At 43.6% G+C, this 20,202-nt stretch overlaps 1 protein-coding gene and 1 long non-coding RNA gene across 3 annotated transcripts in view; one reads left to right on the forward strand and one right to left on the reverse strand.

The window, feature by feature from the left end:
- Positions 1–1,223, reverse strand: part of TRHDE (thyrotropin releasing hormone degrading enzyme) — a 324,392-nt gene extending 323,169 nt beyond the window's left edge. For both annotated transcript variants that reach the window (XM_043547744.1, XM_007054797.4), the window contains exon 1: positions 1–1,223. In XM_043547744.1, coding sequence (XP_043403679.1) covers positions 1–794 — 794 coding nt within the window. In that variant the 5' untranslated portion in view covers positions 795–1,223.
- Positions 1,169–20,202, forward strand: part of LOC122466087 — a 27,812-nt gene continuing 8,778 nt past the window's right edge. The window contains exons 1-2 of the long non-coding RNA XR_006291324.1: positions 1,169–1,514; positions 5,913–6,120. This is a non-coding gene — a long non-coding RNA (uncharacterized LOC122466087). The remainder of the gene's footprint in view (positions 1,515–5,912; positions 6,121–20,202) is intronic.

Here is a 20,202-nt window from a genome sequence, read left to right on the forward strand (position 1 = left end):
CTTCTCTCCCCGTGGAGCACATAGGAGCTGCGGAAGAAGCCCAGCAGCTCGTTCTCGATCAGGGCGCTGTAGATGATCTTGAGGTTGTAACTTCTCTGCGCCTCCAGGCTGCGGTTGAGGACCACCACGAAGACTTGGTTCTGCGGGTAGAGGAAGAAGCTGGAGACGCGCAGGGCGCCGGAGAGCTTGTCCTCGGCTACCTGGACGGCCTGGATGTGCACGCGGTGGGCGTGGAGCACGATGTAGCGGCTGGCGTTCAGGCACTCGATCTGCACGTTCACCTCCCCGCAGAAGGTGAAGTTCTCCATGAAGGCGCTGAGCATCAGGTTATAGTGCAGGGGTCTCAGGTGCCGGGGCAGGCGCAACTGGGTCCAGGGCGGCGGCTGCCGTCGCCGCTGCCACTCCTCCTCCTCCTCGCCCGGCGCCTCCTCTTGGCGGCCGGGAGGCTCCCCAGCGTCGTGGTTGAGCCGGGCAGCCCCCGGGAGGCTCCCGTTGCCGCTCGCCCGGGCCGGGCTGTCTGCGGCGGCCGCCGCCGCCGTGCTGCACTCCTCGAAGCGCACGCTGAGCAGCACCGCGATCATGGTCACCACCAGCAGCGCCAGGATGGAGATGGCGAAGCCCAGCACCAGACGCTTGTGCACCGTGATGTGCCGCTCCGTGGTGCGGGGTCTCACCCCCACCGCGTCCGCCCACTGGCCCGAGAGCCCCCTGCTGCCGTTCCGCAGGGCGGCGTCCTCCTCGATCATCATGGGGGTGACGGACGCGCTCTTCTCCCGCTTCTGGTCCAGGGCCATCACAGCAGCGCCTCCCCCGGCTCCTCCCGCGGGGCCGCCGCCCCGCTGTGGGGCCACGCAGGCATGGGAGGCAGCGGGGAGCCGGGGCTGGGGGGAGGAACTGCCCGCCGGCGCTGCTGCTCCTCCTGCGGCTGTCACTTTCCGAAGAGCCACATCACACTTCTGGGAGTAGCCCCGGCCGGGGAAAGGCTCCTCTCAGTCCCCAGGAGGCTGGGGTGGGGGGGGCCGGGGGGAGATCCCTGCCGCGGGGCCGCCCAGGGAGCGGGGCGGGCAGGCTCCGTGTGGCTGGGCGCAGCAGAGCGCAACTTGGGCTCCTCTTCGGGGCGCTGCTGGGCACTTCACCACATGCTGCCGAGTGCGACTCTGCGCGCGGGGAGGGGAGAGGCGGGGGAGGCTCCCGCTCGCTCCCTCCCTCCGCCGCCGCTGCTCGCGAGAAACTCCCCTCCCGCTCAGTGCCCGCCGCTGCTGGGCGGGCTGCCCGGCGCCATGCGTGCGCCCCGCACCCGAGCTGCCACACGGGGTGGGGGGGGGTGCCTGCCTGCCTCGCTCGGCCCTAGCCGAGGCTCCCCTGCCGGTTCAGCTCCGCCTTGCCCTCTTCGGCAGCCGCTGGAAGCGCCTGGGGGCTTTGGGACCGGACAGCGGCTCTGCCTCCCGCCCGCGCGTGGCGCGGCCGTGAGTGTCAAGTGCGGGGCTCGCTCTGCAAAGTCTCCTTTCCTGCAGGTACAGCGCTTTCCCGCTTGGGTTGCATGAAGGCGGAGCGGGGGGGGGGGGGGGGGGTTTGAGATCAACGCACCCTCACCCCACTGACAGCTGTTACTACGGCTGCTGTCAGTGACTGAGGGGGAGAAAAGTAAGAGAGGAGGCGTGCAGCCGCTGGGGAGAGCCCGGTTTAGCGGGCTTCCTCCGGGCTGGCGCATAAGACACCCCCCGCCCCATGGGAGGTCGCTGAGCTGCCTGCGAGAAGCGCCGTCAGTTGCTTCAGTGGCAGGAACCTCTCTACCATCCCCGGCCCAGCTCCCCGGCCGTGACTCAGCCTGTGTTTAACTAGTTTCTATATATATACACATATATGCAGGTGGAAGGAGAGGGAAGCCTCCCGGCTGATAAACACCCCCTGGCACAGGCAGATCCTGTGATGATAGGATGTGGTGCCTGTCAGATTACAGATCCTCCCAGCCACAGGATTTCTGGGATTATATGTGCGCGAATATATCCCCTGCATAAATATGGAACACGCACCATGTATTTCATTTAGATCTACTTCATAAAGAGTTGCTGAGTGCAGCTTTGAAGGGCAATAGTTGTATCATGCTAACCTAGGGGCTGATCCTAAGAAACACTTAAGAAGGTGAGTAATTTTACTCAGGTAAGTATTTTTATTTAAACCAATAGGATCTTGCTGCTGAGTAAAATTACTCACATATATAAACGTTGGATGGAACCCCTAAGGAACAAAAGACTGGAGTCGGAAGGCCCTGATCCTCAAAGGGGGTATTCAAGCTCCTAACTTAATATAAATACCTTAGAGGGCCTAAATCCTCAATTTAAGGAAAGTACTTAAGCAGGTGCTTACATCCATCCTTATTCAGGACAGCACCTAAGCACGTGCTGAAATTTAGACATGTTCTTAAATCCCGTTTTTACGACAGTTGGATTTAAGCATGTGCTTAAATGCTATCGTGAATAGGGATGCTTTCCAAACTCAGGGGCTAACATAACAGATTTTGAACACACTGCCTCTGCTCCTCCCAACCCCCAAAAGTATGTGTTATTTGGATCAGGCAGGTTGGTTCAGAACTTTGTCAACATAGGACCCATCTCCAAAAGTCAGCTCCAGCTCTGGATTTGTATTCCAGACACCCCTTTTCTCTTCTTCACTCTGCATTGTTCAGGCAACTGTCTCTGTATTTCATAATCAAAGCTATTTAGGCCCAAATCCTGCAAAGAATTCCATATGTGTTAAACTTAACACACTAAATTGAGTGGCAGCTACTCACAGTACATAAAGTTAAGGATGTGTATAAGTCTTTATGGGATCAGGGCCGTATTTTCTATCCTGCAATAACGGATACAAAAAGTAACTTTTTAAAAATTACTTACACTTTTAAAAATATACAAGTAGGGCAAATCTTTTATACAGAGGTCTGTGGAATGGGATATAATGGCCATTTTGCCTTCTGAAAGCATGGCTGGTCTGAATTTGTGCTAATCTACTACCTGCTTTAGAACTGCTGTTATAGGGAGTATAAATAGTTACCTGCTATCATTCAAGCCAATCAGAATTTAGAAAAAGAAAAAAATAAAGGCTCTGTCTGGAATGATCAAAGCCCTAGTTTTTATTTTACAATGCAGTGTTACATACTGCAATAGTACAAAATAGAATATAGACTGAAATATGTACAAAAGTCACCTATGAATTGTGATTATATGTTCTAGTTGATCTGTCCTGAGTAAAATCTCAGTCCTAACTACAGTTCCTCCATATTAATTGCGCTATTATCCAGCCACCTGTTCGGCAGAAAAACAAAAATCCTTTTAGTGGCTGTAAATAGGTTTCATTATATGTTGACGGTATAAGTTTGAGGCATATAGTAGAAAACTGTTGCCCTGTGATTTGAAAAAAAGAACTGACACTGGGATAAAAAACCCAAAGCTGTAGGTTGAAAAATGTCAGTATATGTTTCATTAAACCCTTTAAAAATGGACACAAAAGAAGTGTCTGGGTGCTTTTAAGTGTTTTGTATGTGGGCTGTCAATAACAGGCATCAGAGAGAAACACCATCTTCTGTACTATTTTTTTCCTGACATGTTTTCTAAGTTTACATGTTTGTTCCTGTCAGCAGCTCAGGGAGACATTCAAGCAAAGTCCTGTTTTAAGGGTATAGTTAGTCTGAAATAGAACTGATTTTTTTTTTTGCTGTATTTTATAAGTTGCAAAGTTTTTTTTAAAATAAAATACTATTTATGCAACTTAGAGCAGGGAAGGAGCTAAAATTTTATTGGTGAACATTTTTGTGCAGGCTTCTCACAGAAGTAGCATGTTTGGTGTCTGAGACAGTTGGACTGTGTTTAGCAATCAATTCAACTATGCCAAATTTAGAGGGGATTCTAAGGCAGTATAAGATGGCATAAGATATTCTAGTATTTTAGCATGTAGTTAGTGTCTTTATGTCTGAGATTTTCAAAATCAACTATGGAATTCAGTCACATAACTCAGGTTTGAAAATCTCAGGCCCCCTAAAACAGCCTGGGTCAATAGAAAAGGTGATGTGTAAAGGGTTAAGGACATGCCAGTAAGCAACTGTGGGTCTAATTCCTTCTAAGAAAGGCTATATTAGTGTAAATAACAGGCAGAGTACAGGAAGAAGGTTTAAGTAGAAAGAGCTTAGCCTCCTTTAGATTCACTTCTGACGTTGGTCCAGTAACTCATGCAGCACCCTAAGGGTCTCCCCTCAGATCCTCACAGATCTAATATGTTGAATGACATATGTTAAAGAGGTTCTGCTAGCAGCTTCTCTGATAAGCAATTGAGGTGCCTGAATTATTCCATCATTCTAAAACCATACATTACCAGGTTAGCCATTTTCCATGTTCATAATTGTGGATCAGACACAGGTATTTTTAGCCAAACTCATAAATTGTTAATACCATCTGAAATTGGCAGATCTCTGGCCATGTGTATATTACAGCACCTTGATGTAGAATAACATGAGTCTACATAGATGCATACCCTACAGAAAGCTCTTTATTTTGCAAAGTCTTTGTTCTCTTATTCACAGTGGTAAGTGTATGAATGCATTTTGTACATAATGTCTTTGAAATTCACAGTCAGCTTGTCAGATGTCTCCGTGACTTTGCTGGAAAAGATATCAGATCATGTCTCGCTTCTGCAGCAAAATCCTAATAATGACTCTCAGTTGTTCAAAACTTCCCTTAGGCCATCAACATCTTGTATGCAACACATTTTATGAGCTATAGGATGAGATTTCAGTTACTTATACAAAACAAGAGAACACGTTGCACACCTTAACCAAATAAGTGTAGAGATGGTTCTCCCTAGACAACAAGTATGAGAAGAAACATGGATAAGCTTCAGATAATGCAGTTACCAATTCACTAGGTTATATTGTGTCCAGTGACTAGGGATCCCAATAAAGCTGGGGTATTTTTATGTTAAGGTTCCAGTGACACAAAATCAACACTCTGTATTCAAACTGGTGCTTTATAGTCTTAGCAGTAAGGCTCTGTAAATAAGCAACCTTACTGTATATCTTGCAGTTGGGTACAGTTTATTCATGGAACTGAACTTATCCAAACAGGGGATAAGAACATTATAACTTTCAGAAGACAAGTAGAACTTTTTCTACTTTGAGGCCTGAGTGATCAATGCTTCATTCACTTGTGTAGATAAAAGATTTACAAACAAATTTTGTCTGACCGCTGAACAAATCTGCAGGAGTGGCAGGGCTCAAGGACCCTTCCCCATTTGCCTCCTGTGCAGTGACTGGGGACAACTGCAGTCCCTGAACTCATATAAGTAAGGACTACAGGGCTAGCCAGCCCAAAGCAACCAGGGAGGAGGCAGAGGTCCACCAATCCTTCCACTAGCTGAACCAGCCAGTCACAGAGGCAAACACATACTGTACATTCGTAAGAGATAGGTATGCGAGGGGAAGTGCGAACAAGAGACTACGCTACTGGCAACTCCTGGTCCCTTGTGTTTAAGAGGTACAATAAAGCTCTTAACTGATAGAGAGTCTGCTAACATTTCTGTCCTGAATAGTATGTACATTTGATTTATAATGTATTTTAATTGCAAATTTATTTTTGGCAAATGTATTTGTTATACCTATAGTTCATGAACTGAGACTCCCCCAACACCAACCTGCAGGTCTGGGTACCCTAGGAACTATACAGCTGCTGGGGACTCCCCCACAGGAGGGCTGTCCCCAAAAGGGGAGATTTCTGTTTCGTTGGAGCTGCCAGAGTGGTGCAAAGGGAGTAGATTGGGGCAGAGGTACTGCCCCTATGCAGTTGTATTTTTTCACAAGACATTTTCAGTGACATTCCAGATCTAATATGTGATGCTGATAAATATACCTTCTGCTTTATTTTCAGGAGTTATTGCGAAGAAAAATATTGGAGAAAATCATTCCCACTAAAAATCCAAGCAGCCACAATGCTAGATTATAACAGAAAATGTCTCTCAGCATCCACTTTAAATGTTAACCCCACGCACCCAAAGTCACAGTAATGACCAAATCCTGCCCGTGTGATTTATAGAAGTAATCCCATTTACTTCAGGGAAACCACCTACTTGACTAAGGTGAGTGAGATTTGGCCCTAAGCAATATTTTGTTTTGTTGTTTTGAAATAGGGATGACTAGATGATTATGTACAACCACATCTTGGCTTAGCTTTTCTCTGCCACTTACAAAGTAACAAACAAAAGCGGAAAAAGCACTGTGTTGTGTTATGTTTTAGATAAATAGAGACCTATACGGTGACTAGTTCGTAGTCATCCTGGGACAGACAGGATTAGCAGGTACTGCTCTATTCCCTCTCTCCTTTCCCCTTATTTTCTTTTTCTTGTGTCTTCCCTTTCTTTGAGTTTCTTCTGGAGTTGCAAGAAACTCTACTTAAAATGCTGTCTGAGTAGCCCTCACATGGGAGCATGTTTGAGAAGCCACGTATTGCCTATGTTACTGTATGGGCACACAGATCTGGTCACTGACCCTCTGCTGATGTCTTATGATCAGGTAGGACATTGAAATTGAAGCATCAGAAGTATCATCACATTGTATAGTTGACCTTAGTTCCTTTGCTTATTTCAGTCCTATTAAGCTAAAATGCCTTGCATTTTGCTCTTGTTAAAAGCCAGATCTCCTGGTCTGAAGTTTTTGGATGAAACACGCATCTACAGTATAATGTGAATCAAATAATACTTCAATTATCCAGTCTCTGACTGTCTGGTCATGGACTGGTGGCAGTCACATGGTTGTCCATGATTAACCTGGCTGCCCCAGATCAGTAATAACCCTGAAGAACTCTTAGATGCATGAAATAAAGCCAAGCAGTGTGGACATGGATACTCGGCTCTCTTAGCATATTGTTGTTGTTGTTATCCAAATCAGATTGTGAAAATAAGTTATTTCCTCCATATGCTGTGTTTCACATCTATACATGTTTATTCAGCCTCCCAAAATTGATTATTCTCTCTTTCTATCATTCATTTATTTTTATTTATTTTTCCCATTTAATTAGCTACCTAAGAAGATTAAACAAATATGTTTATTGTCTAGTGGTGAGTTTTATTTAAAGCATATTTGGCTTGCTTACCATAAAGCTTATTTTAAACAAAGCATCTTAGATTTTTTTTCAAATGTGAGCCATTTGTTTTTACTTTTTGTTTACACAAGTTCAATAATAATGTTAGTTGCAGTGTGCCAAGCATAGATATAACATAATGCTGTTTGTTTCTCTCAGTGAATAATTACACTTAAACCTAGTTAATCATAATCAATTAGAAATAAGCAAGTTAGTCTTGGAGGACAGAGAGAGAAAAATTGTGGATATTTCATTCTGTTTTAGGAACACAGGAATTGTTATACCAGATTAGACTGGTGGTCCAGCTAGTGTAGCATTCTGTCTCAGACAGAACCCAGTATGAGATATTTCACAAGAAGGTGCAAGGAACCCCTACAGGTTTATATCCCTTATAAAATATTTTTTTTGTAATCCTTTTTTTGTAACTGGATAATCTCATTATCTATATACATTTCTAATCCTTTTTCAAATGTATTCAACTCTTAGGCTGCCTGCTATCTTGAAACAATGTATTCCATAGATTAATGGTGTGTTATATTTTTTTAAAAAATAAGTATTTCTTTTTATCTGATTTTAATTTACTGATTTTCAGTTTTATTGACTATCATATTTCTTTTGCTATTAAAGAGGGAAAATAAGAGCTTCTGATTTACCTTCTCTGTGCCATTCACTGTTTTGTACGCTTCCATCATCTTCCCTCTTATTCATCTCCCTACATTTAAAGAGTCCCAATCTTTTAAATCTCTTCCTGTATGGAAGCCTCTCCTACTCCTTAATCATCTTCATGGCCCATCTGAGCATCCCTTCTGTGTCTGTTACATCTGTTTTCACACCACATCTGGTCATAAAAATTTATAGACTCCTACAATTATTGTAATAATGCCTTTTTATACAATTTGGTCTTCAGCTTCCATGCTTACCTAAATTTGTTTTACTTTAGTAATATTCATGTACAAGAGTTGTGGATTTGTAATTTATCAAAATGTGCCATTCATACAAAATAGCTTTAATCCTCTTTTGTTTTTAAAAGAAATAGTTACCAGAAAGTTTAGAATAAAGGGAGATACTTCATTACAGCCTTAGAATGGATTTAGAGACAGATGATCTTTAAAATAATCAATAAACAACAGTTAAGTACCCAATTCTCTTGCAGCTCTTACTCAGGCAAATCTATTGATTTCAAGCGTTCCCTGTGTAAGGATTGTGGCTCAGTTCAGCAAAGTACTTAAGCACATGCTTAAGTTTATCCCTGTTCAGGACAATATGTAAGCATATGCTGAAATTTAGATATATGCTGAATAGGGGTGGACCTGAGCCTGTGCCTCTAGTGCTTTGGCTGAATTGGAACCTGCATGATCAGACCCTTATTCAAGACCCTAACAAAGAGGGGATTGTATATGTGTTTGCTTTCATATAAAGTGAATAATTCAAACCAAAAGAGGAAAGTCATTTAACATAGAATACTGGGGTCTTTCATGGCAGTCACATTGATCGTCTTAGGTGGTTTGAGGCATCTTCTGGGACACTTTTGTGAGAAGTATAGCAACCTGATGCTTCTCACAAGCTGATGGGCTAACCAGCAATTGCCATCTCTCAAAGAACGGGTGATGTGCACATTTTTAATGTCTTTAGATTGCACAATTACATAGTCCAGGATGTGCCACTGTTTTGACCTGGGTTGCATCCATGTTGTCTTATATTTGTTGGCCTTTTGGATGACTGTGTGGGTAATAGTGAGATTGAACTCGGCACACTTGGAGAGATGTAGTTGGCCATTGGAGTGTGACCTTCCAATGCCATGATAGCCTAGCAACCTGCTCCACCTGTCACCATTGGCTCCCACACAAGCATTAAAGTCTCCAAGGACAAAGAGTTTGTCCTGGTGTGGCACTTCATAAAATACCTCCTTGACTTCATCTGTATGAGTCATTGTCACCCCATAGGCACTGATGATGGTTGCAATCTGGACTCTGGACAAGTGTATGCGGAGCACCGTAACTTGATCATTGACTCTGTTGGTGAGCAAGTCAAGCTTGCAGGCAGTGTCAGACTATATGATGAACCCTACCCCAGACTGTCTTGGCTTGTCCTTGGTCTTGTCAAGCCAGTAGTAGGAGTGGCCTGCTCCCACCTCCTTAAGGTGGGACTCATCAGCAAGTCTGGTTTTACTGAGGGCAGCAACGTCTATGTTATACCTCATCAGTGTTTTGCCAATAAGGGCTGTTCTTCATTCCGGACTTCGGTCATGGTCAAGAAGAGTTCTGACATTCCATGACCCAAATGTCAGTCTGTGAATCTTTGTTTTATTTCGACCGCTTAGTTGGATGACCAGCCAGGAGCAATAGCCTGACAGGTACAGAAAGGACAGGCTGTGATCAGGGTTCCTTTTCAGTCCCTTTCCTCCTCCCCGCCCCCCCCCCCAATTGGGGAGAGCAACACTGCACCTAAAAAGGCCTGCTCTGTCACCTCAGGAGGATGTGGGCTCTATATCTGCTCTGGTCTGTGGAGAACAACCAACACCATAAGGACCCCTGTGTGCAGAGTTGTGATGAAGGACTGCCAGCATCATCCTCTGCCTGTCCCTGACACCACCTCCCCATCTCCACAGGACTCTGGTAAATTGATTGGGTTAAATGAGTAGAATGAATTGGCTGAACGACCTGCATGATGAATGGATTTAAGCCTTTCCCACTCTTTTGCAAGCAGCTGTTGCTGCTGCTGCACTGGTGCAATGGATGCCACAAACATAGCAGCTAACACGGGCGCAGGATTTGTATTTGAAGTTGAAAATATTAGTAATCAGTTAAAAAAAAAGTTTTATGTTTCCAGTGATAAATTTTATTAGCACATCATCAGCATTAAACAATAATATAGTATCAATTTATAAAATGTATAACTATGTAACTGACCATCACTAACAGATGTAGGGCCCTATCTTGACAGCTTTCTACACATGGGATCCTATTGACTTCACTGGTGATTTTGCAAACAGAGGGTCCTAAGTCTGCTAGTGATGCTTGATTAAACATCAAATGATAAAATGTACAGCTAATACATTATTATATAGGTCCCACACAACATCATCAGGTATTCTGTATATACCACTAATCTTATAGAATCACTATTTCAGAATCATTTTAAAGGGTTGGGTTTTTTTAAATGTATTGGTATCATTTTAGCATCCCTCTGCCTGTAATGACTGGCATCCTTGGTAGTACTATGTGTCCATCAATGTAAGTCTCACAGGGAGCAAAAAATTATAACTAGACAACTTTAGAAGCCTCTAGAAGTTACCTAAAATAGATTTTCTTTATTTAATAATGCTACAACTTTAAGGTCTGAGATCTCAGGACCAGTCAAGACTGGAAGCAAATGCTATATTTCCTGCTGGGAAACTGTTAATCTGCCCTCCTGTTTCTAGCTCTGAGCTCAGTAGGAGGGTCATTTTCAGAGACCCTCGATGAAATCCTGTTCCTGTGAAGTTAATGTCAAAACTCTCTTTGACTCCAATGGCAAAATTCTCATTGACTTCTAAGGGTCCAGAATTGAATTCCCTAAGTCTACAACATTCCTGATTAAATATCTGTACAATTTATAAATGGATTATTTTAAAAGAGTAAAATGATGAAGATGATCTTACATACTAGAAGTGAAATAAATGACCGATCCAAATAGTCATATATAAATAATATTTAGATATCAGGAGATAAATAAATGCACAAATTTAGTGTATCAAAAATGACTATTTTTAAAGAAAGTTTAAGCCTTTTTGTTTTTTCACTCATTTGAATTCCTTTATTTCTTAGAGCAGAAAATAAATTAATTAACTACAGTTTGATCACAATTATCATATTTGAGATTCTGGAATTATGATTAGTAAATTACCTAGGTCTTTCTCATTTTCTTTAAAACTTAACTTTTGAGTGAGGGTTGGGGCAAATGAACCATTTTTGCAATTATGTAGGATTTTCACAAAATAAAATTTAATTGACAATGAAGGAAGCATGTTTCTAATTAACATAATATTGATTCAGCATATGGCATGCTGGCTTTGGTTTTCACATTTTATTAGAAAAATTGTCACTTTTCTCTTTAGTGCCACCTTGTGGGTCAACCAATAATAAAAAAGCATGCAAGTCTCTCATGCTATCTTAGATCTGTGACATTTTCACAAAACATATAGCAGGCTCTCTGGAGTTCAGAAATTTCTGTATTTTACAAGGGGAAAAAAAACAAGGTACACAAAAATATTTGCTATGTATTTATAATAGCTATGAAATAAAATGGAATGATTTCTCTGAGATTGGAAGTAATAGGATCTACACAAAAATCAGTGCTGATTTACAGGCTAATCATCAGACTTATCTTGGAAAATGTAAGTGGCAAGCTCCTACTTGTGTGAATCTTACCATAAGAAAAATGCTGCCGAATCTTCTTAATGCCATCACTTCTGCACCAATCTACCCTGAGAAGTGCAGTTGGGCGTTTATAAATTTGGTCTAATCCTAGTTTCAGAAAATATATCAGATTAAGCACTGGAAGAAATTTACTTGTAAAAATCATGTTGAGATCATCTTTGAACTCAACTGATGGTAATTTAGCAAACATTTCTAAAAAAAATCAAAAATTTAAAGTGCTAAAGGACATATGTATCATATCTAAACTTCAAATCTAGACTTACCTTGGAGAATCACTGGAATGCTTTGCTCTGAAATACATACCTAATATTTTGGTTAGCATCAAACCTTAAAGAACTGAATATACTTGTCTCTGATATATTACTGTGGGGAACTGAAGACAAGTAAAACTTTGTTGTGAAAATCAGAGAGAATTTTTCAGATGTTTATAAATTTTAAGTAACCATTTATATCACTCTTGTTAATGCCAGCAGTTTAGTTTTGGAGTTCTGTTGCCAGGATTTAAAGTTTGTATCTTGTAAACCACCAAACAAAATCATTTTTCTTAATATTTATTAAGCACACAAAGTAAAAGCAAGAGGGAAAATAATTAAAACTTAAAATGAAGCATTACTTGTTTTTTTTAAAAGAGTGGTAGCCATGTTAGTCTGTATCAGCAAAAAGAACAATGAGTACTTGTGGCACCTTAGAGACTAACAAATTTATTTGGGCATAAGCTTTCATGGACTAAAACCCACTTCATCGGATGCATGCAGTGGAAAATATAGTAGGAAGATATATATACACAGAGAACATGGAACAATGGGTGTTGCCATACCAACTATAACTAGACTAATCAATTAAGGTGGGCTATTATCAGCAGGAGGAAAAAACCTTTTGTAGTGATAATCAGGATGGCCCATTTCCAACATTTGACAAGAAGGTGAGAGTAACAGTAGGGGAAAAATTAGCATGGGGAAATAGTTTTTACTTTGTGTAATGACCCATCCACTCCCAGTCTTTATTCAAGCCTAATTTAATGGTGTCCAGTTTGAAAATTAATTCCACTTTTGCAGTTTCTCATTGGAGTCTGTTTTTGAAGTTTTTTTGTTGGAGTATTGCGACTTTTAGGTCTGTAATTGAGTGACCAGGGAGGTTGAAGTGTTCTCTGACTGGTTTTTGAATGTTATAATTCTTGACATCTGATTTGTGTCCATTTATTCTTTTGCGTATTCTTTTGGTCTTGTTATAGTTGGTGTGACAACACCCATTTTTTCATGTTCTCTGTGTATATATCTCTTCCTACTGTATTTTCCACTGCATGCATCTGCTGAAGTGGTTTTAGCCCACGAAAGCTTATGCTCAAATAAATTTGTTAGTTTCTAAGGCGCCACAAGTATTCCTCGTTCTTTTTGTTTTTTTAACTAACTCCTTTGTGTTCTCTCTCTTTGTATACAATCTTTTAAAGAGCTGCATATCTTCTTTGAAAATGTCTTAAACTGCATTAGCAGTTATTGCTGGAAAAGAGAGAGAGCCCATTTTAAATGGTAACTCTTAGGTTTTGTTAAAGTTTGCATTTGTCCTGAGTACAGGATCACACAGAGGAGGAGAGGGGGAACCCAAGATAGGGGAAAGTGCAGCTTTTATGATTCTTACAGTTTAGTAGGCACTGAATTTTCATTTTGCAGGTGGGTGCCCCACACCAGCTCTGCCCCCTCCCCCGAAACCTCTTCCCGCTCTCCACCTCTTCCTGCCCCACTCCACCAAAACCTCCTCCTCTCAGCACCTCCCCCCACCACTGGCTCCTTTCTGCCCCCTCCTGCCTTAAGGGCAGTGAGGGGAGGAGGGAGCAGAGAAGAGTGAGTGCGGGGGCAAGCCCCGATCAACAGCTGATCTGCAGGGTAGCTACTGAAGAGCTGCTGGAAGCTTAGGGCCAGCTGCTGAACAGCTGATTGGCAGCCAGCCCCAGGGCCACCGGAGCAGCAACCAAGGCCAGCCCTTTGGGTGCTGAGCAACCCCTATTTTTTCTCCATGGGTGCTTTAGCCCCTGAGCACCCATGGAGTCCGCACCTATGGTTGGAACTGGAAGACTTGGGTAACAGCACACAAACCAAGGTAGAGAGGATGGTCTAGTGGAGAGGACACCTCTCTGGGCTACAAATCCCAGTTGAGCCACAGACTTACCTGTCTGATACTGGGAAAATCACTCTATCTACCCTGTACCTCTGTTCCTCACCTGTTAAAAGGGATTGCACTTCCTTTCTAACAGGAATCTTGGGGGAATAAAATCCATTAATAATTGTGAGATATTCAGATACTATAATGATTAGGACCAGCACTTGAGTCATGCCAGAAGGCCATTCTGGAAGTTTTTAGGGAGTCAGAACAGCATTCTGGTACCTCTGCTAATTCTACCCACTTCCCAGCCTCCGTGTCCAGCGAGGGGAGCCAGTCCTGGGCCAGGCGGCCCCTTTCCCTTCCCAGCTGTAGGGTGTCCTCCAAGCCAACAGGTGCCAGTGCTGGTCCTGAGCATGGGGCACTTGATAGTGGTTCAGTGTGGAGGTAGCCCAGGATAATGCAGCTGGGACCAGGCCCAGGATAATGCATGAGGGCTGGAGTTGCAGAGCATCTGGAGTGGAGCCAGAGGCTAGCGATGTCAGGAGCTGGGAAGCAGAGCTGGGCAGACAGTAGAGCTCACCCCAATCACCAGGTAAAAGTAGGGGGGACGTGCGGACAGGATGGGCTTTGTGGGAGCTTTCCTGCTCCCCTGGACTTCTGCCAACTCCCCCACTGCCCCATCTTCCTCCCAACTCCCCTCTGCTCCCTCTCAGGGCTTCCCACTGCCCTCCCCCAAGTATGCACTTCAATCCCCCCATTCAGAGCGATTTTACACCACCTTTGGTGTTTTGGCACTTCTTATTTTAGGACACAAGGAGTGATTAGGACCATGTAAATACTGTACTGAGGGGATATAACTAGCCACTCCGAGCATTAGTAAGAATTGTTTTGAGCTTGCCAAACTGATCATAGCAAAGTGTTGCAAGGTTAAGCTTGTGCTGACGAGACAGAAGGCAAAAGGAGAAATAAGGGAGAAGTAGGTGGAATAAGATCGGGATGAAAAGTGAAACACAAGGAGGAATATAGCAGGAACTATAGATTCACATCTCATTCATTGCTCCGGACACAGGCATAAAGATACAGATATCTTGTCTTCCCCTCCTTCTCTGGTCAGAACATCTATGAAGTTCAGCTTGTGAAACATTTCAACTTTATTGTAATTTAATCATATTATGTTATATATAAAAATGACAAAATGAAAATGAACCATTTTGTCTTATTGAAAGAAATATTTCAATAATTACATGCTGATGTTGATGAAATCAAAACTTTCCAATTAAATATTTCAATTTCGTAGAATTAGCATTTTCTGATGGAAAACTGTTCCATCAGAAATGTTTTGACAGTTCTAATTATGATTCAATCTTTAATTACATAAATACATACTGTTTTTTCACAGGGCTCATTCCTCATTCAGTGTACAAGATGGACAGCGCTCACTCAATGAGCAGCAATTTGAGATTTTGTTTATCCCCATTGTTCAATGGGTGGCCCCATGGGCTATTTACTGCGTACCGTTCAAACTCTGCTCTGAAGATAGAATTAGAGATTTCCCAGTGGACTGTTATATGGTGTTCATTGCTATAGTATCTGAGTGCTTCACAAGCATTAGTTAAATTATCTTCATTACACATCTATGAGGAGAAGGGATGGTATTGTCCTGCATATGGAGAACTGAGGCACAGAGAAATTACGGTCAAAATGTACACAATTTTGGGTGCCAAATTTGAGATACTTTAGGCTCTGATTTTTGAGAGTACTTAAAATTATAAAGCAGTTTATGTTCAAAGCACAGCTGCCATTGACTTCAATTGCAATTGGGAGTGCTAAGCCCTTCTACAAATCAAGCCCCAGGTCTCAAGCTGGCCCCTGGACGTTAGTGGCCATCTGATTTTCCCAGCATTACATAGGTACTTTGTGTCAAACGCAGAAATAGAATCCAATTCCCCAAGGTAGCATTCAACTTCCTTAGCCATGAGACCGTCCTCTCTCTTTCTGCAGTCCCCTGCCTCATTCACAACACACATTCCAAAGTCTGCAACAAATGAACCAAGGGTCCTTCAGAAAACAACCCCCTTTACTACACAACCCTGATTCATCCTTAGAGCAGTTCCATCCTATGCGCTGAATGAAGCAAGGGTCCTGTGGAAAAAATAATATGTGATCATGTAATTAAAGACTCTATCATAATTAGAGCTGGTTGAAAATTTTCCAACAGAACAGTTTTCTGTGGGAAAATGCTGATTCAACAGAATCAGAACATCCCACCACAAGAAAATGTTGATTCCATCGGAACATCTGATAGCAGGCAGGCTGGCAGGCCTGGTTTCCTGCCAGCCTGTCTACTTCCCAGCTGCACACCTAGTATGCTCCTCAAGCTCCCTCTCTTCTTGGGTAGTTGGCTCCCCAAATAGCTGGCCTCCCTGGCTGCCCATCTAACAGGCAGGCAGGCGAATGGGTTGGCCATCCAGTAGCGTAGCTAGGGGGGAAGCGGGGCAGCAGCCGCTCCCCCACCCAGCAGAACTTTTTAATTTTTACTCACCTGGCGGCGTTCCGGGTCTTCAGCGGCAGGTCAGGGGGAACGGAGATAAAAGAAGGCGCCACTCCCTGGTAATCACCCGGCAGCGCTCCGGGTCTTCAGCAGCACTTCAGCGTCAGGTCCTTCACTCGCTCCGGTCTTCGGCAGCATTGCGGTGGTGGTGTCAGGGGAGGGTCCTTCAGTGCCTATCTCCACTCCCCCTGTTTTTTCCACCTGGCTACGCCACTGTGGCCATCTCCCTGCGTGGCTGGGTCTCCAGGGTGCCAACCATCCAGGTTGCATGTCTGTACAGATGGCCTGCACCCTGGACTGCCCAGCTGACTTTTCATTCTGATTTGGAATGAAGTTTGTTTTGGAAATGCTAAATTTTACACAGCACAGAAATTCCCGTTCCCAGTTAGTGCTAATCAAAAGGCATCTGCACAAGGGAGCCAATTTCAGTTTGCACAGGCAACCATAATTCTAGCATTTCCCAACCTGAATGCTGGACTTTGCAACTTTAATGTTCTTTATTCATAGGGTATTTTGTGTGCATAATGACAGGTTTCAGAGTGGTAGCCGTGTTAGTCTGTATCAGCAAAAACAACAAGGGAGTCCTTGTGGCACCTTAGAGACTAACAAATTTATTTGGGCATAAGCTTTCATGGGCTAAAACCCACTTCATCAGATGTATGGAGTAGAAAATACAGTAGCAGGTATATATACACAGTACATGAAAAGATGGGAGTTGCCTTACCAAGTGGGGGGTCAGTGCCAGGGCCAGCTCTAGGATTTTTGCCGCCCCAAGCAAAAAAATTTTTGGCCATCCCCGCTTTTTTTTTGCCCCCCCCACTCCGCCCCCGGCTGTGCCCCAACTCTGCCCCTTCCCAACCCCTTCCCCAAATCCCCGGCCCCGCCTCCTCCCCCTATTGCTTCCTGAGGCTACCCCCCACAACCCCCTGCCCTAGCTCACCTCCGCTCCGCCTGCTCCCCTGAACATGCTGCCGCTCCGCTTCTCCCCCCTCCCTCTCAGGAAAGGGAGAGGCAGCGTGTTCAGGGGAGAAGGCAGAGCAGAGGTGAGCGAGGGGGGAGGGAGGGCAGGAAGTAATGGGGGGGTAGAGGAACCGCTCCCCGCCCCAGCTCACCTCCACTCCACCACCGCCGCCTCCCCCAATTGCACCGCAAGCCTGGGAGGGAGGGAGGGAGGAGAAGCGGAGCGGCGGCGGCGTGCTCAGGGGAGCAGGCGGAGGCAAGCTGGGGCAGCAGGGGCACATTTCTAGGGGCAGCATGGCCGGCGCCAGAATGCCGCCCCTAGAAATGTGCTGCTCTAACACCTGCTTGTTTTGCTGGTGCCTAGAGCTGGCCCTGGTCAGTGCTAACGAGACAATTCAATTAACAGTAGAATATCAAGGAAGAAAAAAATCACTTTTATAGTGGTAATGAGGGTGGCCCATTTCAAACAGACAAACAGTGCATAATGTCCTAGGTTCTAAAAAAGGCAAACTGAAAATAACAGAAATCCCATCATATAGCATCATCTTGCCACCCACATGGGTTGTCAGCAACACTGGAACCTTTAGATCCACAGTACAGACCTATGATACTTGATCTAACTGCGTAACTGATAACAGTAGAAGGGAGCCATCCCATTGACCAGCACCAAACAGACATGAGACACATCCTCCAGCAGAGGAATGGTGAGATTCAGGAATATTGGGATTCTTTCCTGGCTCTGGAAGGGATTGTGCGGTGTTTGGGAAATACCCTTCTGCCCCTGCTCTCCTGAAGCCTGACCCTTTCTACCCCATCCACTCCAGCTTGTCCTTGTTCCAGTCCTCTCCCCACCAGTTTCTCATCTGAATCCTTCTCCACTCCTCAGACTTCTCATCCCAGTCACAGTCTCCTTGCCCAGACAGTCCTAGTCTCCCCTGCTGGCTCTATCTCCAAGTCCCAGTCTCCACCCCCCAGGTCCTCATCCAATTTCAGTCTCTCCCATCCCCCATTGTCAGCCTGTCCCCCACAGCTCCTAATCTCCTTGCCCTGCCAGTCCTAGTCTCTCTCCTAGGTCCCAGTGCAAGCTCTTTCTCCAGCCAGTTCCAGTCTCCTCCTGCAGCTCTAAGTCCAAATCCATCCCCAACTCTATCAGACACCATGCCCCAATCTACTCTTTCCTCTGCCCCACCTCTACCCACCCCAGGTGCAGCTGTTGTCCCCTCTGCATATGAATCAGGCTGTTTCCTCCGCCAGAGTGCCTTGGAGTCAGCAGGGTAGGCACTGTAAGTACAGGAAAGACAGGCTTCCTGATCTCAGTTCATGTGCCTGGTACCACAGTGGCCCTCAGCAGTGTGGGCAACAATTGTAGGGAAATTCCTGCTCGGCCCTGCAGCCCTGGCCTGGAGCAGGCTCACGGCAGACAGAAATTTCAAAAAATGTAGCTGCCATACTCTAACAAGTCTCTGCTTAGTATGTGTGAACTGAGATTTATCAAAGGCATGTAACTTGGCCAAATTTGGAAGTTTCACCAAGTTCCGCACACACAGCAAAAGGTACCTCCTTGACTCTAGGAGGTGCAGCAGATTCTTCGTAAAATAGAGGTAAGATTTTTTTTAAACAAAGTCAAAATAATGTATTTTTCACTAATCTTGTTCTGAGAAATGGCTGAACCATTTTTGCTGAAACTTAAAAATAAACATAAAAAATAAAATCAGCCTCAGGTAGATACCTGGCATGGAAAATTTCAGGGTGAATGGTGAAAATTTGGCAAAGTTATAAGCAACTGTGTATAATAACAACAATAAATAGCAATATATAATAATGCCATCCTGAATGAGCAGTCAGACTTGAACTCCCCTTAAAACTGAAGTTGAAGGTCATGACAAGACATTTATAGGGTAGTTCTTCCAAGATTTGCAGTAAGATCTCAGGTTTGACCTATGACCCATCAAAAGGTTCTAATGATCTGCATACAGGTAAAATGCAACCACTCAACTGTACTTTTTTTGTTTAGGTTTGCTGGAATGCATTGCAGTAATAGACAGATTATACATAGGCAGAACATGCCTCTCAGTTTTAAGCCACTCTCACAATTAACCTTCTCAAAAATTACATTTAAGGCTGAAAGATCAAGTGCAAAGTCTCATCCCAATGGACAATTTTTGTTGGATTCATCTAGGAATTGAAGGTTGTGTCATGTGCCACTGCAAAGATAATTTTTCCTAGATTATAAATAATGTCTGGAATTTGACTCTGCTGCCACAAGGAAATAATGATTTTTCGACAGGTAATAAACTGACACTAGAGATTGTTGTTTTTTTGGTAACCTTGCAAAAACTTCATTGTTTTACAAAGAGTGACATCAAATAGCAGAACTAAATTAATAGCAAACATGTATTTACACTGAGTATACCTCTTACCCTTCAGAGGGATAGCATCTTTAGTATTCTTTGTAATATCTTAAGTTAAGGTGTAACAAACAAAGGATCATTGTAGATGAACTAATGTAAAAATTTGTAAACTCAATAAGCAATGGCTATTAATGTTCTCTTTTGTCTTCCAGGCAGAAAATCAAAGCTATTTAAACTAAAGGATGTGTTTAAAATCAATGTATGTTGATAAGGTGCACACATTAACAGTAATGTTTGCAAACACTCTCTAACTTATATACACAATCTTTTCTTTTGGGATATATAGTCACATTAGCTGGAACCATAGAAGACTAAGGTTTTTTTCTTTTTCTTTAATTTGCTATTAATTTTTTAATGCTTAAAAGTTGAAAGTCTAGTGCAGGCTCTAGGCACTCAGATACTACAATGGTAAGGGCATTAAAACTACACAGATAGGTAGTGTAGGAAGTGATTGACTAAATCTGTGTATTTAATATGCAAACTAAACTCATGCAGGCGACACAAGAAGTTCAGTATTATGTAAGGAAGTCAAAAAAAAACTGTGGGATTTTTTTAACTTACATTCAGATCTGTAATTGTGCCCTTTTTTATACAGAATATGGGCTGTCAGGCTGGGGTTTTCAAGGCCAACTGAGAGTTTTAGC

The sequence above is a fragment of the Chelonia mydas genome, chromosome 1 (genome assembly GCF_015237465.2).
Source record: "Chelonia mydas isolate rCheMyd1 chromosome 1, rCheMyd1.pri.v2, whole genome shotgun sequence".
NCBI lineage: Eukaryota > Metazoa > Chordata > Testudines > Cheloniidae > Chelonia > Chelonia mydas.